Genomic DNA, 19479 nt, shown 5'->3' with positions numbered 1-19479 from the left:
ATTGATGCTTTATGTATCCTGATGGCTGGTGCCATTATTGTCCCTTCCTTCACAGATGTCCCAACGGGCAATCAAAAAGGGTTTCACACTGTCAGTTTTTCCACTGCCATCACTTATAGTATGAAATAACAGCTCCAGAGAAACAAAAGGCTGGAAGAGAAGGAAGTGAAAAGCTCATCCTTAGGTTTTACAAAGCAGTCCCCACCTATTCCAGCAGCCAGTTAAGTACCATCACCTCCCTTTGCAATCAAACCCCTCTCTCTCTCTCTGGAGCCTACTGCAGGAACAGAATTGAACAACCCTCTTCTGCAATTGAAGACTTTGCTTCAGAGCACAGGGTGTGAATTGAAGGTGATGCAATGAATAGAGACCAGGGCAAAAGTAAGAGCACTAATACCAGCAATTAATCCTGCAGCACTGAGGAAGCCCCTAGCTAGCAGCTGGTTTGCCTTCAAACAGAAAGACCTCTGTGTGTGTCCCCTGGTTTCCACACCTGCAAAAATACCTTGGTGGTTATATGAAATCTTACTGCCTCAGCAGTGTGAAAATGCTTATTTAGAGGTATTACAGTACCAGAATAATTCATTTCTATGAAAACAAAAGGGGGGGGAGGCATTTGAAACACTGAAAGCGCATTTTACCGTAGTGCACGAAGTTAAAACAAGGAGGATCTATCCAATCCCACATCGTAGGCTGTATTTTATATTGCTCTCAGGGAAAATAAAAGGGCAGCTAAATTCTCCTTGTCTATTCCCCTTTGTAAAATAAAAGGGAAGCTGAATCTTCACAGAATCATAGCAATCTCCACAATCTTCAATGGATTCATTTAAATCTACTGTATAATAGAACAAAGCACAGGGTCCATGCCAACTTCCGTAGATGACCTGCACAACCTCAACTTGTCAGCCTCCTAATTGTAAAAACCAAGTTTCAAAGCATTAAAAACATATTGCCTCATTTCTTGAGGCTCTGGAGGTACCAAAACAGCCAGTAAGACACGTCTGCACAAACCGTATCAGGCAGAAGCTTCACTCAAACTCTGAAATAGCTCAAGCTGTTGAAAGAGGGACATGAAAATATAACACAGCTCATTTCGCTATTAAATCCCTAATATTTTAATTGCTTAGAAATAAAACCACAGAATGGCTGAGGTTGAAAGGGAGCTCTGGAGATCAACAGATCTAACCCTGGTCCTAACAGCCACGTGTACAGCACCTGAAATGCACTTCGAAATTCCTACAAATAACTTCCATAAAGTGGCCAACTAAGGAACAACTCTTGAGGATGAACAGCTTCAAGGGGATGGAGAAGAGGTAGCTCAAGTCTTCCACCATTATACAGCCCTGCTATTATAAACACACAACAAACCCAGCAATTTTTACCTTTTATTGATATGCAATTATTGCTGGAGTGCAGGAGATCAGCTCTGAAGCTAAGAATCCCAGATTGGTTTGGGTTGGAAGGGACCTTAAAGCTCCTCCAGTTCCAACCCCTGCCATGGGCAGGGACCCCTTCCACTAGAGCAGCTTGCTCCAAGCCCCTGGGTCCAACCTGGCCTTGAACACTGCCAGGGATGGGGCAGCCACAGCTTCTCTGGGCACCCTGTGCCAGCGCCTCAGCACCCTCACAGGGAACAGCTTCTGCCTAAGAGCTCATCTCAGTCTCCCCTATGGCAGGTTAAAGCCATTCCCCTTGGCCTGGCCCTACAGGCCCTTGTCCCAAGCCCCTCTCCAGCTTTCCTGCAGCCCCTTCAGGCACTGGAGCTGCTCTCAGGTCTCCCCTTCAGGAGCCTTCTCTTCTCCAGGCTCACCCAGCCCAGCTCTCTCAGCCTGGCTCCAGAGCAGAGCTGCTCCAGCCCTCGCAGCAGCTCCATGGCCTCCTCTGGCCTTGCTCCAACAGCTCCACGTCCCTCTTGCATTGGGGGATATCTTCAGCTGTCGGACATCTTCACTTCTCTGACTTCAGATATAAGAGTAGAGGTGAATGATGATGTTTCACAAAGGGGATGTTCATTTACTCTTTTACGTATATGAACTGCTCTAGGGAAAGTTTAGGTTAGCTTTACAGAGGTACACACCATTCGAGTTTCATTCATGTTCCGTCACAGCCTCCGCAGCCTGGATGAATTAGCTCAGCTTTCTCCTGTATCATTTTCTATCCATCTAACAGCAGCATGTGCAGGTTTAACAGCACGTTTTCGTAACCAAAGCCCTGAAACATGGGCACATCATCCCAGAAGTCTGCTTTCCATAAAAGATTCTTACAGAAGTAAAAATTGTATCATCCTTATACCTGATTATAGTTGCATATTTTTATACAGGTAGATAGTGCATTATCCTTCTCATAGAATCAATCAGGTTAGAAAAGACCTTTAAGATCATCGCATCCAACCGTTCCCCCAGGACTGCCAAGTCCATCCCTAAACCACGTCACTAAGAGCAAACCCATCTCCCCTCATGGTTGGCCCTCCCCTCACGACTTACCCCTTATCCCTCATGGCCACTCCTCCTCTCTCCTCATGACTACCCCTTACCCCCTATGGTTACCCCTCTCCCACTGTCTGACATCTCTGATGCATCCCCAGCACTGGTGGAATCCTTCTTATCCAGAAGACAACTCTTCCATAAGCACACAGAAAAATTCCCATTCCCAAATCCCACCTCCAGCCATATTCACCGGAGGCAATCACACTGATGCTCTCTTCTACCTTGGTCAAACAGAAATTACCAACAAAACTCAAACCCATTAAACCAACCCCAGACAGAAAATGCCTTTCAAGACACTACTATAAAGAGAAGAAACCGGATTTGATGGGAAAAGTGCAAGTTTCAAGCTAGGCTGTTTGGACAGACAATCAAAAAGCAAACACAGATGTACTTGGCATCCTGAGCAGAAATAAATCCAGGAAACCTGGGACCTCCCAAATTTCTCATCCCAGAAAGTATGTGACCAGCCCTTGCTAAGTGTTCTTTATAGTTTAAATTCCCTCTTTATGGTTTGTGAAAGTAAAAAAGAAAGGCTTCAAGCCACATTTGTACACAATCAGAGCTAAGAAAACCAGAGCTGAGGGGGGGGGGTTCATAAACCTCCAGTCTTCCTCCTACTCAATTAGTTTCTGTTTGCAACCAAGATGGAATCTGCTTTTCTTCGGGTTGAAAATATGACAAACTACCCTGGAAACAGCAAAAAAGGCAGAACATTGAGTGTATTGCCAGCGAAAGGAACAGCAGTGGGAGTACGGCAGGCAGAAAATACAGGATAATGAATTAAGTCCATGCACTCATCAGAACTATTTTGGTGACTGAAAGGAACGTTTTACATAGAGAAATTAAAATGCAAATCAATGCACAGGGTTTGCTCCTGCACTGTACTTACCCTGGATTTCCAATTCCTGTGTGATATTCATTTTGATGATGATATCAATGATGGTGATGTCCCTAACTTACCAAACCCTATTTTATGATATAACCATGGAATCCCAGACTGGTTTGGATGGAAGGGAGCTTAAAGCTCATCCAGTTCCAGTCCCTTGCCACAGGCAGGGACACCTTCCACTAGGGCAGCTTGCTCCAAGCCCCAGAGTTAATTCCTTTTAATAGACATGGATATCTCCCACCATAAAGCTCATTGAACAGACTGATCTCACTTTTCATGGGAAACACTGAAAAACGATCATCCAGTTGCTCAGATGCAACCAACAGGATGCAGACCTGTGAACGCTACTACATTAAGTCGCAATAGTTTCTGAGACCAAGAAGCCAAACCACTGTGACCACTTACACTGGAATTGCAACACCCAAACTGCCCAAGTATGTCTTGACTACTTCACACTTGTAATTAGGACGGTCATTTGCATGCATGAATTCTAGGGAATTATAATGGATACCATCACACAAATTTCTTCCACATTCTGGCTTCAATTCAGAATTGTACTTTGGAAATGTACTCGCATCTCTCCCGGTGTTTTACAGCAAAGGGAATCACAGAATGCTTTGGGTTGGAAAGGACCTTGAAATCATCCAGTTCCCAGCCCCTGGAAATAACAGGTCTGTTGAATTCCCCCAGAAACTTCATTATTTGGTTGAAAACTTTCACCTTGGCAGCAAACAAACGTGGAATTACACCGAAATGTCACTGAGTGCTCTGGAAAACGCCTGAGGAGGGTTTATTACTTCAGTGGTAGAACCAATCCAGTAAGCAAGTGGAGGACGACATCCTCAAGAAACCTGGAGAGGGGCTTTGAACAAGGGCCTGTAGGGCAGGGCAAGGGGAATGGCTTGAACCTGCCCGAGGGGAGACTGAGCTGAGCTCTTAGGCAGAAGCTCTTCCCTGGGAGGGTGCTGAGGCGCTGGCACAGGGTGCCCAGAGAAGCTGTGGCTGCCCCATCCCTGGCAGTGTTCAAGGCCAGGTTGGACACAGGGGCTTGGAGCAAGCTGCTCTACTGGAAGGGGTCCCTGCCCATGGCAGGGGTTGGAGCTGGATGAGCTTTAATGTCCCTTCCAACCCAAACCACCCTGGGATCCTATGATTTCCACACTATGAGACAAATCCTAGCAATTTAGTTATATATTTACCAAAGGAGTAAGCCATACAAACACCAGCAGCACCCACTTCCTTAGCTCATGCAGACTTCTTTGCTTGTAGAATATATTTATCACGTTAGCACCACATCTTTTACTACTTTGCAGCTGCCACTTGGATTCTTCTCCTGCATCGGCCTCAGTAACCTCGCATTCCCCTTCTCCCGTCTCTTCCTTGAGAGAAGAGACAGGACTGGTTGATAAAAGGCCTTTTATCTGTCTAAAACTGAACAAATCTCCTACTGTGTATGTAAGGTCTTACACTGAATCATCATTCATGGCAGATTTGACTTAAACATTCTCTCTCTGCGGGGTTTTTTTAGCTGTCAACACGGTCTGGTTTGTAGAGGTCTGGTTGCAGGGTTGCAAAGGGGAAGAAGGAATTATAGCTTTTAAAAATAGGTAAGAACATGTCTACTGTACCCTTTCAAGTAAACCCTTTTATGATAAAACAGCCAAGAAGCACTGCCCAGTTTACCTGACGTCCGTCTAACACAATGCTAGGTGTCAAGTGAACTGCTGGGATCACGACTGCTGAGAACTGGAGACCTTATCCTTAGTAAAGTTAAGGTATAATAACCAGAGAGATGTGAAGAGTGAGAATAACTGCTCAGAAACATCACTACCTATAATACAAGGAGTCACACAGAGTCCAAAACTGCTGTATAGAAGGCGCAAACAAACATTTCTTTGTAGCCCCATAGAAGAAAGTAGTAACACCTCTTATGGATTACCTTGGTCTGCCTAAGAATCGAAACCCAGCTGAACTGCAGAAAACTTCCTCAGCTGAATTAGCTACCTGAACTTCAGGGTGAAACAAGGGATGCAATTCTACATCCCTTTATCTATCCAGGACTTCTTTTCTTTAAACAAACCTTTTCTTTACAATCCCACTCTCCAGAGCATCCTCCCCAGACAACGCAGGAATTGCTGGTTGTACCCTAAATTGTGGCCTTTGGATTGTAACAGAGAAGGTGCTCATTTGGGAAAGCAGCAGTGTTATCCTGGAATACAAAAAAATTTTACTTTAAATTTAGGGCTCCAGAATAAATGCAGGACTAAGAAAGCTCAGAAATGCAACAAGAAACCAGAAGAAGGCTAAAAGACAAATGGCTTTTGAACTTCTTACGGTGTGCTAGAAAATAGGAGGAAGGGATGCAGGTGATGCTCATCCGCCAAATATTGGCCTGTTTCCTAGAAGCTTTGGGGATTTAAAACAAAACACAATGCACATAAAGAGTATATGAGGGTGCTGAGGCGCTGGCACAGGGTGCCCAGAGAAGCTGTGGCTGCCCCATCCCTGGCAGTGTTCAAGGCCAGGTTGGACACAGGGGCTTGGAGCAAGCTGCTCCAGTGGAAGGGGTCCCTGCCCATGGCAGGGGTTGGAACTGGATGTGCTGTAAGGTCCCTTCCAACCCAAACCCTTCTATGCTTGTATGAACTCCACAGACTGAAGGATACACAGCCCAGTTCACTAAATCTTAACGACTGAGTAAAAAATGAATACCTTTTAAGACTAAAGCTCTCATCTGAAAGCAGAACCACTCACATGCATCAGAACTGCAGGCAGTGGATGCTTATGAGTGCAGTAATTGGAAAGAAAAATAAGGGCTAAAAGCAGGCAAAGAGAAATTCGCTTGCATCAGTTCAGCAAAACCTGCAGTTTCTTTCTGAAGGGCTTTCTTTGTAGGAACAGTGTAAGTTGAAGCTTAGCAACCCCTTTCGAAGGAACTCGATGTTTTCAGTGAAAACAGGAGCTGACAGTCCACCTCTGTTCTTAGGGCAATATTATTTTAACCTAAAGAATTCCATAAAGCCTGCAGCAGAGAGCTGTGCAGTTTCTAAAGGCTGCCTTTGAACATGCCTTTTAAATGGACAAGTATTTCAGTTAAAGGCATTTTCGTTTTCCACCTAAGAGAACATGTTGTCAGTGAGACAAGCCCTAAATCAGATACCTGATATTCCCCCCCCCCCCCCCCCCCCCGCCCCATCCCTGCTTTAAATGCTGACATGGGTTTCTTGGGGAAAGAAAAACTACACCAACAACTGAATGCACAATCTACATAAAAAGAGAAGGGCACTGATAATATTGTTTGGAATGTCACACGTAGACCCACAGCCTTTGTTCCAGGCCAAGTATATTATATTAAATGTTAAAGGGACATTTAATAGAGAGAATTCTAAAGAGCTTCTTGTTTGGGGGGGAAAAAGGGTAACGTGCACTAAGGGGTTGAGCTGTGACAAGTGCAGAATTGTATCGATAATCCCATTAGAACACCTGATTTGTCCAACTTGTCTCTACAAGTTATTCTAAAATCCACAATAGTCTATTTAAGCATTTATGAAATGAGGCAGATCATGTCTTTGTAGCATTCAGGGCCACTGATTCTCCATGCTTTGTTGGAAAGAATGGGGTGAATAGCTCTTAAAGTCTTACACTTCATTTTCTTCAACCTCTGCTTGATATCCTGGTGTTCTGAATGGTGTTGGGCTATAGGAGAGGATAATACAAAGGTGGGATCAAGCAGGTGTTTGCTTTCTGGAAGCAGCAAGTTCTGCTGATGGATTATTCTTCAGCATCATGGCTTAAAGGACCAAGGCAGGTCATCAATATGCATGATCTCTGCATCAGGCAGTGACTGGGAAGCTGTATGGATCCTTTCCTGGAAAAGGGAAAGCCTGCCAAGCTGAGATTTCAGGCAAGCCAATAAAACAGTCCAGGCTCCAGAGGTACCTGACATCATGTACACACATTCCATGCCAAAGAGGAGATTATTTAGGAAAATGGAAAGGAATAAAGACACTTATTTAAAGCAATTACTCATTAATGAATACATACTGCCCATAATCCAGGTTGAAAATCAAGTTTTCCTCTTGGTTTTGTACCCTAAGTGCATGAATCCAAACCTCTTTTGAGAGAGGACCACTTATAGATGTGATTCTCTCCCTCTGCTGCACTCTGGGGAGACCCCCCCCCTGCAGCCCTGATCCAGCTCTGGAGCAGCAGCACAAGAGGGACGTGGAGCTGTTGGAGCGAGGCCAGAGGAGGCCATGGAGCTGCTGCAAGGGCTGGAGCAGCTCTGCTCTGGAGCCAGGCTGAGAGAGCTGGGCTGGGGCAGCCTGGAGAAGAGAAGGCTCCTGAAGGGGAGACCTGAGAGCAGCTCCAGTGCCTGAAGGGCCTGCAGGAAAGCTGGAGAGGGGCTTGGGACAAGGGCCTGTAGGGCCAGGCCAAGGGGAATGGCTTTAACCTGCCCGAGGGGAGACTGAGATGAGCTCTTAGGCAGAAGCTCTTCCCTGTGAGGGTGCTGAGGCGCTGGCCCAGGGTGCCCAGAGAAGCTGTGGCTGCCCCATCCCTGGCAGTGTTCAAGGCCAGGTTGGACACAGGGGCTTGGAGCAAGCTGCTCCAGTGGAAGGGGTCCCTGCCTGTGGCAAGGGTTGGAGCTGGGTGAGCTTCAAGGTCCCTTCCAACCCAAACCAGTCTGGGATTCTGTGACTCCTCAAGTTCTGTGCAATACTACTGATTAAATAGAATGAAGCTGCCTCCAAACTACTGACAGGCTTCTGAGTAATGACCATCGAGCCTCTGAAGCATCAGGGATCAGTCATGAAGCCAGTGGGAGCCAGGCTGGATGTGGCTTTATAAAGAGATCTAAAACAGTGCACTAAAGACATTGAAAATCTCAAGAGAAAGACTATACTGAGAGATTTCAGAGATATAAAGGGCTTTTTTAATGATTTTTTGTCTGCTCTTAAACTAGACAGCAAAGATACAGCCGCCACCTGCAGACATGAGGAAGCTCATGGATGGAAAGGTTTCCCTCTGGATTTCTCCTAACATTCTCTACAGAAAGCTTGCAAATTCAACAAATCCAGAGCTGGATTTCAAAGGCATTCACTGTCTCCAAACCAACTGCTATCAAGTACATCCACATATAGCAATCATTCATCTCCCTGCCCAGCACAGAAATCTCTACATAGTCTCCTCATTTACTACAAGAGGAAGTTTCTCTGCAGAGGAACCATGGAATGAGAGCCAAGTTTCATCAAAAGATAAGCCTGAGAAATAACTCCTTTCTGTATGTGTGCTTACTACCAACTAAATCCTTCCTCACATGATCTGGAATACAGAAGTCCCTTAATTCCCTAAAAGATAAAGTCCTAAAAATACATCTTTTCCCCACCCTGAGGGCTTATTTCACTGATAGCTTTGACTGGTTGATTAGAGAAGTCACTGGTTTCAGGCACAAATCAAACCCCAGACAAACATCGTCAGTAGCACAGCAATACTCTAGAGGGAGATTTGCCACAGCAGTAAAGCTAACATCCTCCTCCAAGGAAGAAAGAAGTCAGTCAGGTTCATGGGTTAACAAAACAGGCTATTGACCAGTCAACCTATGGCTGCCTTGTGTTTGTCACCAAGGCAGGGACCCACCCTTAAAGTCCACAATCTCTTCCTGCTCTCCCTGAGGCCACAGTAACCTTCTGTATCCTCCAGGCTGAAAAGAACGCCAGCTTTCTGTCCAGACGACAGGGAATGAGCTAATAAGCACAGACACAGGCTGGGGGAGCCTGGATGGAGCAGCCTGAGGAGAAGGACTTGGGGTGCTGGGTGAGGAGAAGCTCCCCATGACCCGGCTTCAGTGTGTGCTTGAGCCCAGAACCCCCCTGTGTGCTGGGCTGCACCCCCAGAGCGTGAGCAGCAGCTCAGGGAGGGGATCCTGCCCCTCTGCTGTGTGAAGGGGAGACCTGAGAGCAGCTCCAGTGCCTAAAGGGGCTGCAGGAAAGCTGGAGAGGGGCTTGGGACAAGGGCCTGTAGGGACAGGCAAAGGGGGAATGGATGAGCTTTAACGTCCCTTCAAAAACAAACCATTTGTGATTCTATGATATAATCACAGAACATTCAGGATACTTGGTTTTCACAGAACCGGGATATGGAGCTCTGTATTTCACCATGAGGGCTCCCCCCCTCCTCATGCAAAACAAATTCTACTTAAATTAACAGCATAACAACAAATATCTTTCACCTTGGCAGCAAACAAATGTGGAATTACACCAAAATGTCACCAAGTGCTCTGGAAAACACTTGAGGAGGGTTTATTACTTCAGTGGTAGAACCAATCCAGTAAGCAAGTGGAGGACAACATCCTCAAGAAACCTGGAGAGGGGCTTGGGACAAGGGCCTGTAGGGCAGGACAAGGGGAATGGCTTTAACCTGCCCGAGGGGAGACTGAGCTGAGCTCTTAGGCAGAAGCTCTTCCCTGGGAGGGTGCTGAGGCGCTGGCACAGGGTGCCCAGAGAAGCTGTGGCTGCCCCATCCCTGGCAGTGTTCAAGGCCAGGTTGGACACAGGGGCTTGGAGCAAGCTGCTCCAGTGGAAGGGGTCCCTGCCTGTGGCAGGGGTTGGAGCTGGATGAGCTTTAATGTCCCAAACCAGTCTGGGATCCTGTGATAGGCTGCACTTCACTCACAGCTGCCGACAGGAATGTGTGGGTACAAACTGTACCACCTTCTATTTCTCTATACTTTAAAGTGGTTTAAATGTCTCAAGTTTCATTGCAACAGGAACCAACACCAGTGACCTGTCCACGCTCAGATCACAGATCAGATAGCTGCTTTTCCTGAGCTCACACATCTCTTCAACATTCATCTGACCACCTGAAAGGCAGGCAGGAAGAGAAATCGTAAGTCAGTGGCTTTTTTCTTTCTTTCAGCTCAACAGAAGCTCCTTCTTGCTCCTCAGCCTAAATTCAAAGCTCTAATATAGCTCATAGAATGAACTTTCCCACTTGGTTTCCTCAGTGCCCTCAGCTGATGTATTACAGTTAGCAATTGATTAGCATGCACTGAAACGGGGAGCATGTTTCACAGCTCAACCTCTTTGAGATGACTTGTACACTCATAGAGGTGGACCATGCTGATTGCCTGGAGTCACGTTTTACTCCAACACAGTGAGAGCCAAAGATGGACCAAAACCAAAGCATGACAAAACAGGACATGGAATCATAGAATCCCAGACTGGTTTGGGTTAACAGAACCTTAAGCTCCTCCAGCTCCAACCCCTGCCACAGGCAGGGACCCCTTCCACTAGAGCAGCTTGCTCCAAGCCCCTGTGTCCAACCTGGCCTTGAGCACTGCCAGGGATGGGGCAGCCACAGCTTCTCGGGGCAGCCACAGCTTCTCTGGGCACCCTGGGCCAGCGCCTCAGCACCCTCCCAGGGAAGAGCTTCTGCCTAAGAGCTCATCTTCATCTCCCCTGTGTGTTCCCAGCATGGGACACAGACTGCGAAAGGCTCCTGTTGTGTTAAAACTGTTAAAGAATAATACAAAGTACAGCAGAGGTGCAATTACAACCTGAAACGAAGTAACAACACCATTTTACCTCCTTCACAAGCTCAGGAAAACAGTGTTTTATCAGGCATTCACTAAGTTGCTCTTTCAGCTAACAAAAGAGTATTCCTGCCTCCTGATTTCAGCCAGCTTATTAATCATGAGAACAGCTAATAATACTCTATAAAACTGCAATTTAAATGCTATTAACTAGGAATCCTGCTAATGGGAAATGAAAGCCTGTTCAAGCTCTCAATTTCTGAATATTAAGGTGAGCCTCAAATGTCTATTTAATGATGCAGTACTGAAAATACCACTGAAACCTCTCCATGCATATCCACAACAGAGCCAGAAAGGCCTTCGCAACGGGAGGGCTGATGCATCAAATGCTTCTCCCATTTATACCATGGCACAGCCAAAAAAGCCAGGGAAGAAGCCACCAGAGGCAGGTAATAAGCACTGGAACCAGCTTGAAATCACTTCAACAGGTACAATATGGTGAAGAGACCGAGTAAAACCAACTGCCTTGGTAAAAGGAGCCATGGCATAACTTACATACAGGTTCTGATACATCACATGCATTCAAGATACCTGAGGAAATTATCAACACTGCCCCATGTGTTTCATGAGCATCTGTATAGGTATTACTCCAAACAAAAGCACTTTGTGCAGTGAAACTTGGCACCAAGCACTGGGCAGCAGAACACAACTTCTTTTAACCAACAAAGCATTCAGTTCTGGGCAATTGGTTTTCACTGTCCACCACTATTTATCTCTTTCACTTGCTAAAAAGTCCTAAGTAAGAATATTCTGAGTCCTCTGAGAGTGACAAGAGGCTTTTGGACAGAGCCTGTGAAAAGATGTCGAAATCCTGCTTCAGAAACCTCCAGTTTCCTTTAGACCAGGTTCAAAAGGAAGATTCCCCCATTGATGAATCCGACTTCACATTTCTTTTGCAGCACAATTCCTCTCCCCCCCGAAACCAAGGCTCGATGTGGAATTTTATTACCATCTCCAACACAGAAATCCTTTTCACAGGCCCAAGAAGAAACATCCAACGTTGTTCCTGAACTGGGCACTTATCAGCAAAACCAAGGAAGCGAGCCCAAAGCCCTCATTCATAGAAGCAGGCATTGAAGGGATGTCAAATGATGCAGCTGGATTGCTGGAAAGCTGGGGGGGGGGGGGGGGGGGGGTGTTTAAATGCAAGGTATTGAAAGCCTCAGTTGTTAAGACTGAGCCTTCTGAATCTGAGAACGTAATTATTTTTCCAGCTTATCCAGACTATTCCCTAAAAGCAGCGACTGCTGCATATAAAACACATTCCTGGTGCAGAATGGATAAGTGTATCAAGAATGAACTTAAATTCAATGTCATTACAAAAAATCCTTACAAAACTCACTAAAGAACACATACTTTTAATCAAAGGTTCAGGAGGCATCTATTGATTCTGTCAATGAAAAATTGTTGCTCTGAATCAAATCAAGTGCAACTGCCAATGGAATCGATAGATGCTGATGCCAGTCCGTGTACAGCGGAGGAAGAGGAGCAGCAATAACTGCAGATCCTCATAGCACTACTGTCAACATCTGGATTGAATTCAGTGCAAATTTCATGCGATTTACAAAGTGGTTTCAGCTGAGTTTGAGGGCTCAGACTCCCTACAGGAGATGTAGGGCTAGAAAAAACATTCAGCACAGACAACACAATCCTCTTTCATCACAGAATCATAGAATAGTTAGGGTTGGAAAGGACCTTAAGATCATCCAGTTCCAAACCCCCTGCCATGGGCAGGGACACCTCACACTAGACCATGGCACCCAAGGCTCTGTCCAACCTGGCCTTGAACACTGCCAGGGATGGAGCATTCACAGCTTCCTTGGGCAACCTATTCCAGTGCCTCAGCACCCTAACAGGAAAGGATTTCCTCCTTATATCCAACCTGAACTTCCCCTGTTTCAGCTTGAACCCATCACCCCTTGTCCTATCACTGCAGTCCCTAATGAAGAGTCCCTCTCCAGCATCCTTGTAGCCCCCTTCAGACACTGGAAGCTGCTCTGAGGTCTCCACGCAGCTTCTCTTCTCCAGGCTCAACAGCCCCAACTTCCTCAGCCTGGCTCCATACAGGAGCTGCTCCAGCCCCTGCCCATCCTCGTGGCCTCCTCTGGATTTGTTCCAACAGTTCCATGTCCTTTTTATGTTGAGGACACCAGAACTGCACACAGTGCTGCAAGTGGGGTCTCACGAGAGCAGAGTAGCAAAGCCAGGCCAGCAGCGATGTTTGCTCTGGGCAGACCTGGGGGTGATGCAGCACTAACAGGAGGCTTAACCCAACAAGTCACAAACTACAGGTAGGGACACCCAAGCAACAGCTTCCCTTTTCACATCACTCTGTCCCTGCCCCAACACCAACAACTGTAACATCAGGCACATCCCCAGTTGTATTTATTGTATATTGAGTTCCACAAGCTCCTTTGCTTCTATTTGATTCAACTTCTAATCTGTTTTAAAATAAATTAATGTCTTTTTAAGCTGTTGGACTTGGACTTAAGCTCCAAGAGCCTCCCCTGTAAATGAAGGAGGCAGCTGTACCCTTATGAGATGCTTTCTAATTTTGGAAGCAGGGAGGGAAAAAAAAAAAAAAAAAAAAAAAAAAAATCAATCCTCCCTCCTTTCTCCCAAACAAATCAGAATTCATTCCACTCCCTATCACCAGCAAGAGGCCAAATCTGGCTGCTTTTATTGCAGATGAATGGGAAGCTGCTCCTCCTGAAGAATGGGAATGTAAATTTACATTGGCCCGAGGATGCCACAACCCATTTCCTCTCCCTCCAGTTGACCTGATTTTACTTTTTTTGCTCAGGTTTCACACTAACTTCTGAGAAAACCTCAAAGAGGTCCCTGACTTTGTAACGCTTTGAAAAGAATAATATGAAAAATGGTTTCTGTACACAGGAACTTCCTCGAGTCAAAACATCCATGAAAACACGGAACAGGTCTAAGTCCTGCATAGGCCAAACTGTCCAAACTGGAGCTTCAAGAGGTACTTTCATAGTGACTTACAGAAAGGGTAAATGAAAAACCCTACAGACCTAATGAATTACATCAAGAGAACGCCATAGATAATAAAATTACTCTAGAACCTACCTGTGCATATTCCTTCTCGATTGCTGCTCTTTTCTGACTGAATGCTCTGAAAAAGAAGAAAATAAATCCATTAATACATAAATCAAAATACTAAAAATTCAATTATTTAATTAAAAAGATTTGGACTTGGGGTGCTGGGTGAGGAGAAGCTCCCCATGACCCGGCTTCAGTGTGCGCTTGAGCCCAGAACCCCCTCGTGTGCTGGGCTGCACCCCCAGAGCGTGAGCAGCAGCTCAGGGAGGGGATCCTGCCCCTCTGCTCTGTGAAGGGGAGACCCCCCCTGCAGCCCTGATCCAGCTCTGGGGCAGCAGCACAAGAGGGACGTGGAGCTGTTGGAGCGAGGCCAGAGGAGGCCATGGAGCTGCTGCGAGGGCTGGAGCAGCTCTGCTCTGGAGCCAGGCTGAGAGAGCTGGGCTGGGTGAGCCTGGAGAAGAGAAGGCTCCTGAAGGGGAGACCTGAGAGCAGCTCCAGTGCCTAAAGGGGCTGCAGGAAACTTAGAGAGGGGCTTTGGACAAGGGCCTGTAGGGACAGGCCAAGGGGGAATGGACGAGCTTTAAAGTCCCTTCAAAAACAAACCATTTGTGATTCTATGATATAATCACAGAACATTCAGGATACTTGGTTTTCACAGAACCGGGATATGGAGCTCTGTATTTCACCATGAGGGCTCCCCCCCTCCTCATGCAAAACAAATTCCACTTAAATTAACAGCAAAACAACAAATATCACAAGCTGGAAGCCTGAGATATCCCCTAAAAACCTGCTACATTGAATGGTTTACACTGGAGAAGAGAAACAAAAGCATCCAACTGGCCTTACTGTACTACTACAAAACACCCTGCGAAGCAAATCTGCTTGCAAACCCAACCAAGATCTTGGACCTGGCAGGACTGCAAGCTCCAGCATGAAGAACACGTCTTGTACAGTAGCACCTCCCTCAATTAGAAACGTTTCGAGTTGGTTCTGTGCTCTAAATGGGGATTTGGAATGAAAACTGGCAAGGCAGCACATCATTTGACTTATACAATACTTGAATTGGTGTTTGATCTGTGTTTTGGTGAATTAATATAATGGTAAATCCTGAAGGAGCAGCAGGATGAGGCGCCGCATCCCTTGAAGCCGGTGTTCTCCGCTGCTTTGTGACTGCATTTCCCTCCATTAGCCAAACACAAAGCTGGATTCAACCTCAGGACAGTTTAGACAGGAATCCTTTTATGACAGCTATAAATATATTACAAAACATGATGAAATATGAGGCTCAAGTAGCCACATTTCCCAGGAGAAAATTCTTTGGAGCAAGGGAACTAAAAACAAAAGTCTGACTAAGAAATGCATCATCGCTCCTTAACCTGGGAAACCTGAACACTTTCATGGGTATCCTGATTTTATGGGCAAAGCTGGGATATTCTTAACCTTATTGTTGTTCCAGATGGAATTTCAAGTTTATTCATATAAGGAAACATTTGGTTCCACGAGCTAATAAAACGTTCTCTAACTGCTACTGAAAAGCTTGTAAGAAATGAATTAGTGGCTCTGCAGGGAAGCAGGAATGGTATTTTGGGATCCTTTAAATTGGGAAGTATTAATATCTGCTATTGCAGCCCTTCACAAATTAAGCATTAGTTAGTGCAGAGAACAGAACTGGACAGCCAAATAAGAATCCTAGATTAGTTTCTGGAAAGCAGATCCTAAACATCACCTTTATCTTGCAAACTGTGAATTCCCTTTGACCCCTTAAAAATCATTTTTAAGCATTTAAAGACTTTGACTGCTTAAAAAGAGGGTGAGAAAGAATAAGTACAGTCATAGAATCCCAGACTGGTTTGGGTTGAAAGGACCTTAAAGCTCCTCCAGCTCCAACCCCTGCCACGGGCAGGGACCCCTTCCACTAGAGCAGCTTGCTCCAAGCCCCTGTGTCCAACCTGGCCTTGAACACTGCCAGGGATGGGGCAGCCACAGCTTCTCTGGGCACCCTGTGCCAGCGCCTCAGCACCACCACAGGGAAGAGCTTCTGCCTTACATCCAACCTAAACTTTCCCTGTTTCAGTCTGAACCCATCACCTCTTGTCCTATCACTACAGTCCCTGATGAAGAGTCCCTCTCCAGCATCCTTGTAGCCCCCTTCACACACTGGAAGCTGCTCTGAGGTCTCCACACAGCTTCTCTTCTCCAGGCTCAACAGCCCCAATGTTCTCAGCCTGTCAAGAAAATATTCAACGATATTTGGTGTCTATAAGTTGTAAGCATTTTCCATCTAAGTCTAATACTGCGCACAATCCTCAAACTGCAGGAAAATCCTGACTTAAGTTCTCCAAAACCAAGAAACCCAATAAAAATAAACTTATTCTCACCATCAGGACAAAAAGCTGCAATGTAAAAGGAACTCTGCTTTATTACCAATCCAGAGAGTGACCAAGCACCTATCTTTAAAAGACCCTGGTGTCTGGGCAGTCTGCTACGAGCCTGAAGGAAAAGTCACACTCAGGAGAATTATTCCAATGGTTTCAACATAGGTGATTTAACTCCAGCCACCCACAGCATCTCTTCACACTGCTGCCTGCAGCTCCTTCCATGGCTCACAGCTCCGTGTGACTAGAATGAGTCTAATCCTGGAGGGATTACAAAGGAATGTTCGTTCTGAAGGCCAAGCAGCCAGAGAAGCTCTGCAGAGGACGGCTGTCTTCCTTTGAAATGTCAGGAGTTGAGAGAGCTGGGCTGGTTCAGCCTGGAGAAGAGAAGGCTCCTGAAGGGGAGACCTGAGAGCAGCTCCAGTGCCTGAAGGGGCTGCAGGAAAGCTGGAGAGGGGCTTGGGACAAGGGCCTGTAGGGCCAGGCCAAGGGGAATGGCTTTAACCTGCCCGAGGGGAGACTGAGCTGAGCTCTTAGGCAGAAAGCTCTTCCCTGGGAGGGTGCTGAGGTGCTGGCACAGGGTGCCCAGAGAAGCTGTGGCTGCCCCATCCCTGGCAGTGTTCAAGGCCAGGCGGGACAGAGGGGCTTGAAGCAAGCTGCTCCAGTGGAAGGGGTCCCTGCCTGTGGCAGGGGTTGGAACTGGATGATCTTTAAGTTCCCTTCCAACACAAACCAGTCCATGGTTCTATGGGGTTTTTTTGGCTATGGACATTCAGACTAATTCCTTAGAAACTGTAATTAAAAGAGTATTATACAACTGTGCAAAGCAGCAGAAAATGTACAAAACAATATAAAATCCAAACCATCTGGAACTGTTACACTACAGAAAAGCACCTGTTTTAACTGACCCTGACCTAAGGCAGTCCCCAACTGCCACACTAACAAAGCAAGGAGCAGGGAAATGAGCAAACACCACACTCAGCTCTACAGAGAGTGGATTTCCCACATCAGCAGAACACACAGCAACAGAACCAATGCTTTCAGTGCTATCTGACAGATGATGAAAGGAGAGGGGGGAATTTCACTTACACACACTGCATGGTGATGATAACTAAACCCATTGTTTAAACGCTTTTAATACACACTCCTGTATCTGTAACAGAATCATTTTCTCAGCATCATTCAGTCAGTATAATTTACTCTTCACTTTACCAACTGTGCACATCCCCAAGTCAACAGAAGAGAAAGCCACATGAAGCGCAGCAGATCTGTAAAGCCCCAATGCCATGAGAACAGGAACGGGGGAAAAGGAGCAGGAATTAGGTGATTTTCCATTGGTTTTATGTTATGAGCTATTAAGGCAATTTCAAAATTGAGTCTAAAAATGAGTTCACCCCATGAAGAATTCCTGAAGTAAATCCACTTCAGAGTTGCAGAGCAGATTGCGACTGATTTTAAAGTGACTCAATCCCCCAGCACTCAAGGAGGTGAATCAGTGAATTAGGAAATATCCCAAATTTCCAGCTTCCCATAAAGCAGGTCAATTCCTGACAGCTGGAACATCTGCCAGTGGAAAATGATGACGCTGCAACTCCTGCTTCTGATGTACACTGGGAGCGCACACACTGTGCGAGGATATCCAAGCTAATACTAAACTGGTTTTCTTTATGATGGAATCAGATGCTCACTCTCAACCTTCCATTAAAAACATTAAAACAGAGCTCTCATTTCTGGGAGTAATCCTAGAACACTCAAACCCCAACGTCAGATATCAAGTTAGGATCACAGACTGGGATTGTTCACCTTTTTTGTCCCATTCTGAGACAAAAATCATGACTGAACAACCTAAACCCCATTTATCTATCAGGGAATAACTGCACGGATACAGTTTAGCCCCCTCCAAAATATCCCAACCTACATTTGAAACCAAAACCTGCATGCAGCAACTTAAAATGCAGTGTTAAATATCAATTCCCCACCTCCCTGAACAGCCAAACAGATCTGAAATGGCTTTTACAGTGATGAGATGGATTTATTCTAAGCAAGGGAAAGAGATTCTAATCCATGAGCAGTAGAGGAGGCACCCGATGGTGAACTGTTCACTTCTGGAATATTCATGTACAAGATGGCATTGAAATTCCCAACTGGCTGCCCCAGCCTGACCTGTTGCTCAAGGTTGGAGTGTTCCAGGGCTGGACTTGGCATTCGCCTTTGTTGACCTTCATGAGGTTCCTGCCAGCCCACGTCACCCATCGAATCATGGAATGGTTTGTGTTGGAAAGGACCTTAAGACCATCCAGTTCCAACCCCCTGCCATGGGCAGGGACCCCTTCCACTAGAGCAGGCTGCTCCAAGCCCCTGTGTCCAACCTGCCCTTGAACACTGCCAGGGATGGGGCAGCCACAACTCATCCCACTTTCCCCACTAACCTGAAAATGCACCATCATGAATCTGTATCATACAAGCGAATTTCTACCTGGTTTTTAATTCGAGGACAGGTATGACACTGGCAAAGACCCAACCCTGAATTCAGAATCACTTCAGCTAACATCAGGCATCACTGTAGCTCGGTGTAGGCCAGTGGTTGGCAATAAATGCTGAGTTAACAGCACAGCAGCAGCTCTGTGCCTAATTAGGTACTTCAGGAACACCCATACACACAGGAACAACCTGCATTAATATTCCCTTTCCGTGTCCAGCAGAGACAAAGACAACCTACTTGGAACAATAATTTATCTACAGAAATGATCCCTCAGGACAAGACTGGCAAAAGCTGTGTGTAAGAGGCTCCTCTTTGTGTTTTCCTGTTTATCCTAAATAGAATTACCCCTAGAAAAGCATTTTGAAAGATAAGCATAAAATTCTGAGTGTCTAAAGGATGTTATAGGACAGAAAAGCGCTGATTTCTACAGTTACCCAGAGACAGCCTTCAGAAGCTGGAGTACAACAAACCAGGTTAGTAAAATTAGAAACCCTTGTAACAAGAAGGGGTCTCCTGTTGGCTCCTTTCCACCAGGTAAGCACACATGTGGTTCTTCAAAGGCAAGAGCAAGCAATGTGCCACTTCAAAGGGGCAAT

The 19479-nt window shown here is 46.0% G+C and overlaps 1 protein-coding gene across 2 annotated transcripts in view; it reads right to left on the bottom strand.

The window, feature by feature from the left end:
* Positions 1-19479, bottom strand: part of FCHSD2 (FCH and double SH3 domains 2) — a 147695-nt gene that overhangs the window by 103262 nt on the left and 24954 nt on the right. For both annotated transcript variants that reach the window (XM_057417404.1, XM_057417405.1), the window contains exon 3: positions 14054-14099. In XM_057417404.1, the coding sequence (XP_057273387.1) occupies positions 14054-14099 (46 nt within the window). The remainder of the gene's footprint in view (positions 1-14053; positions 14100-19479) is intronic.

Source organism: Pezoporus wallicus, unplaced genomic scaffold (assembly GCF_028554395.1).
Source record: "Pezoporus wallicus isolate ANWC-B61680 ecotype Strahan unplaced genomic scaffold, APGP_CSIRO_Pwel_v1 contig_13838, whole genome shotgun sequence".
Lineage (NCBI taxonomy): Eukaryota > Metazoa > Chordata > Aves > Psittaciformes > Psittacidae > Pezoporus > Pezoporus wallicus.
The sequence above is the reverse complement of the archived record's forward strand: the minus strand, read 5'-3'. Positions and strand labels throughout refer to the sequence as shown.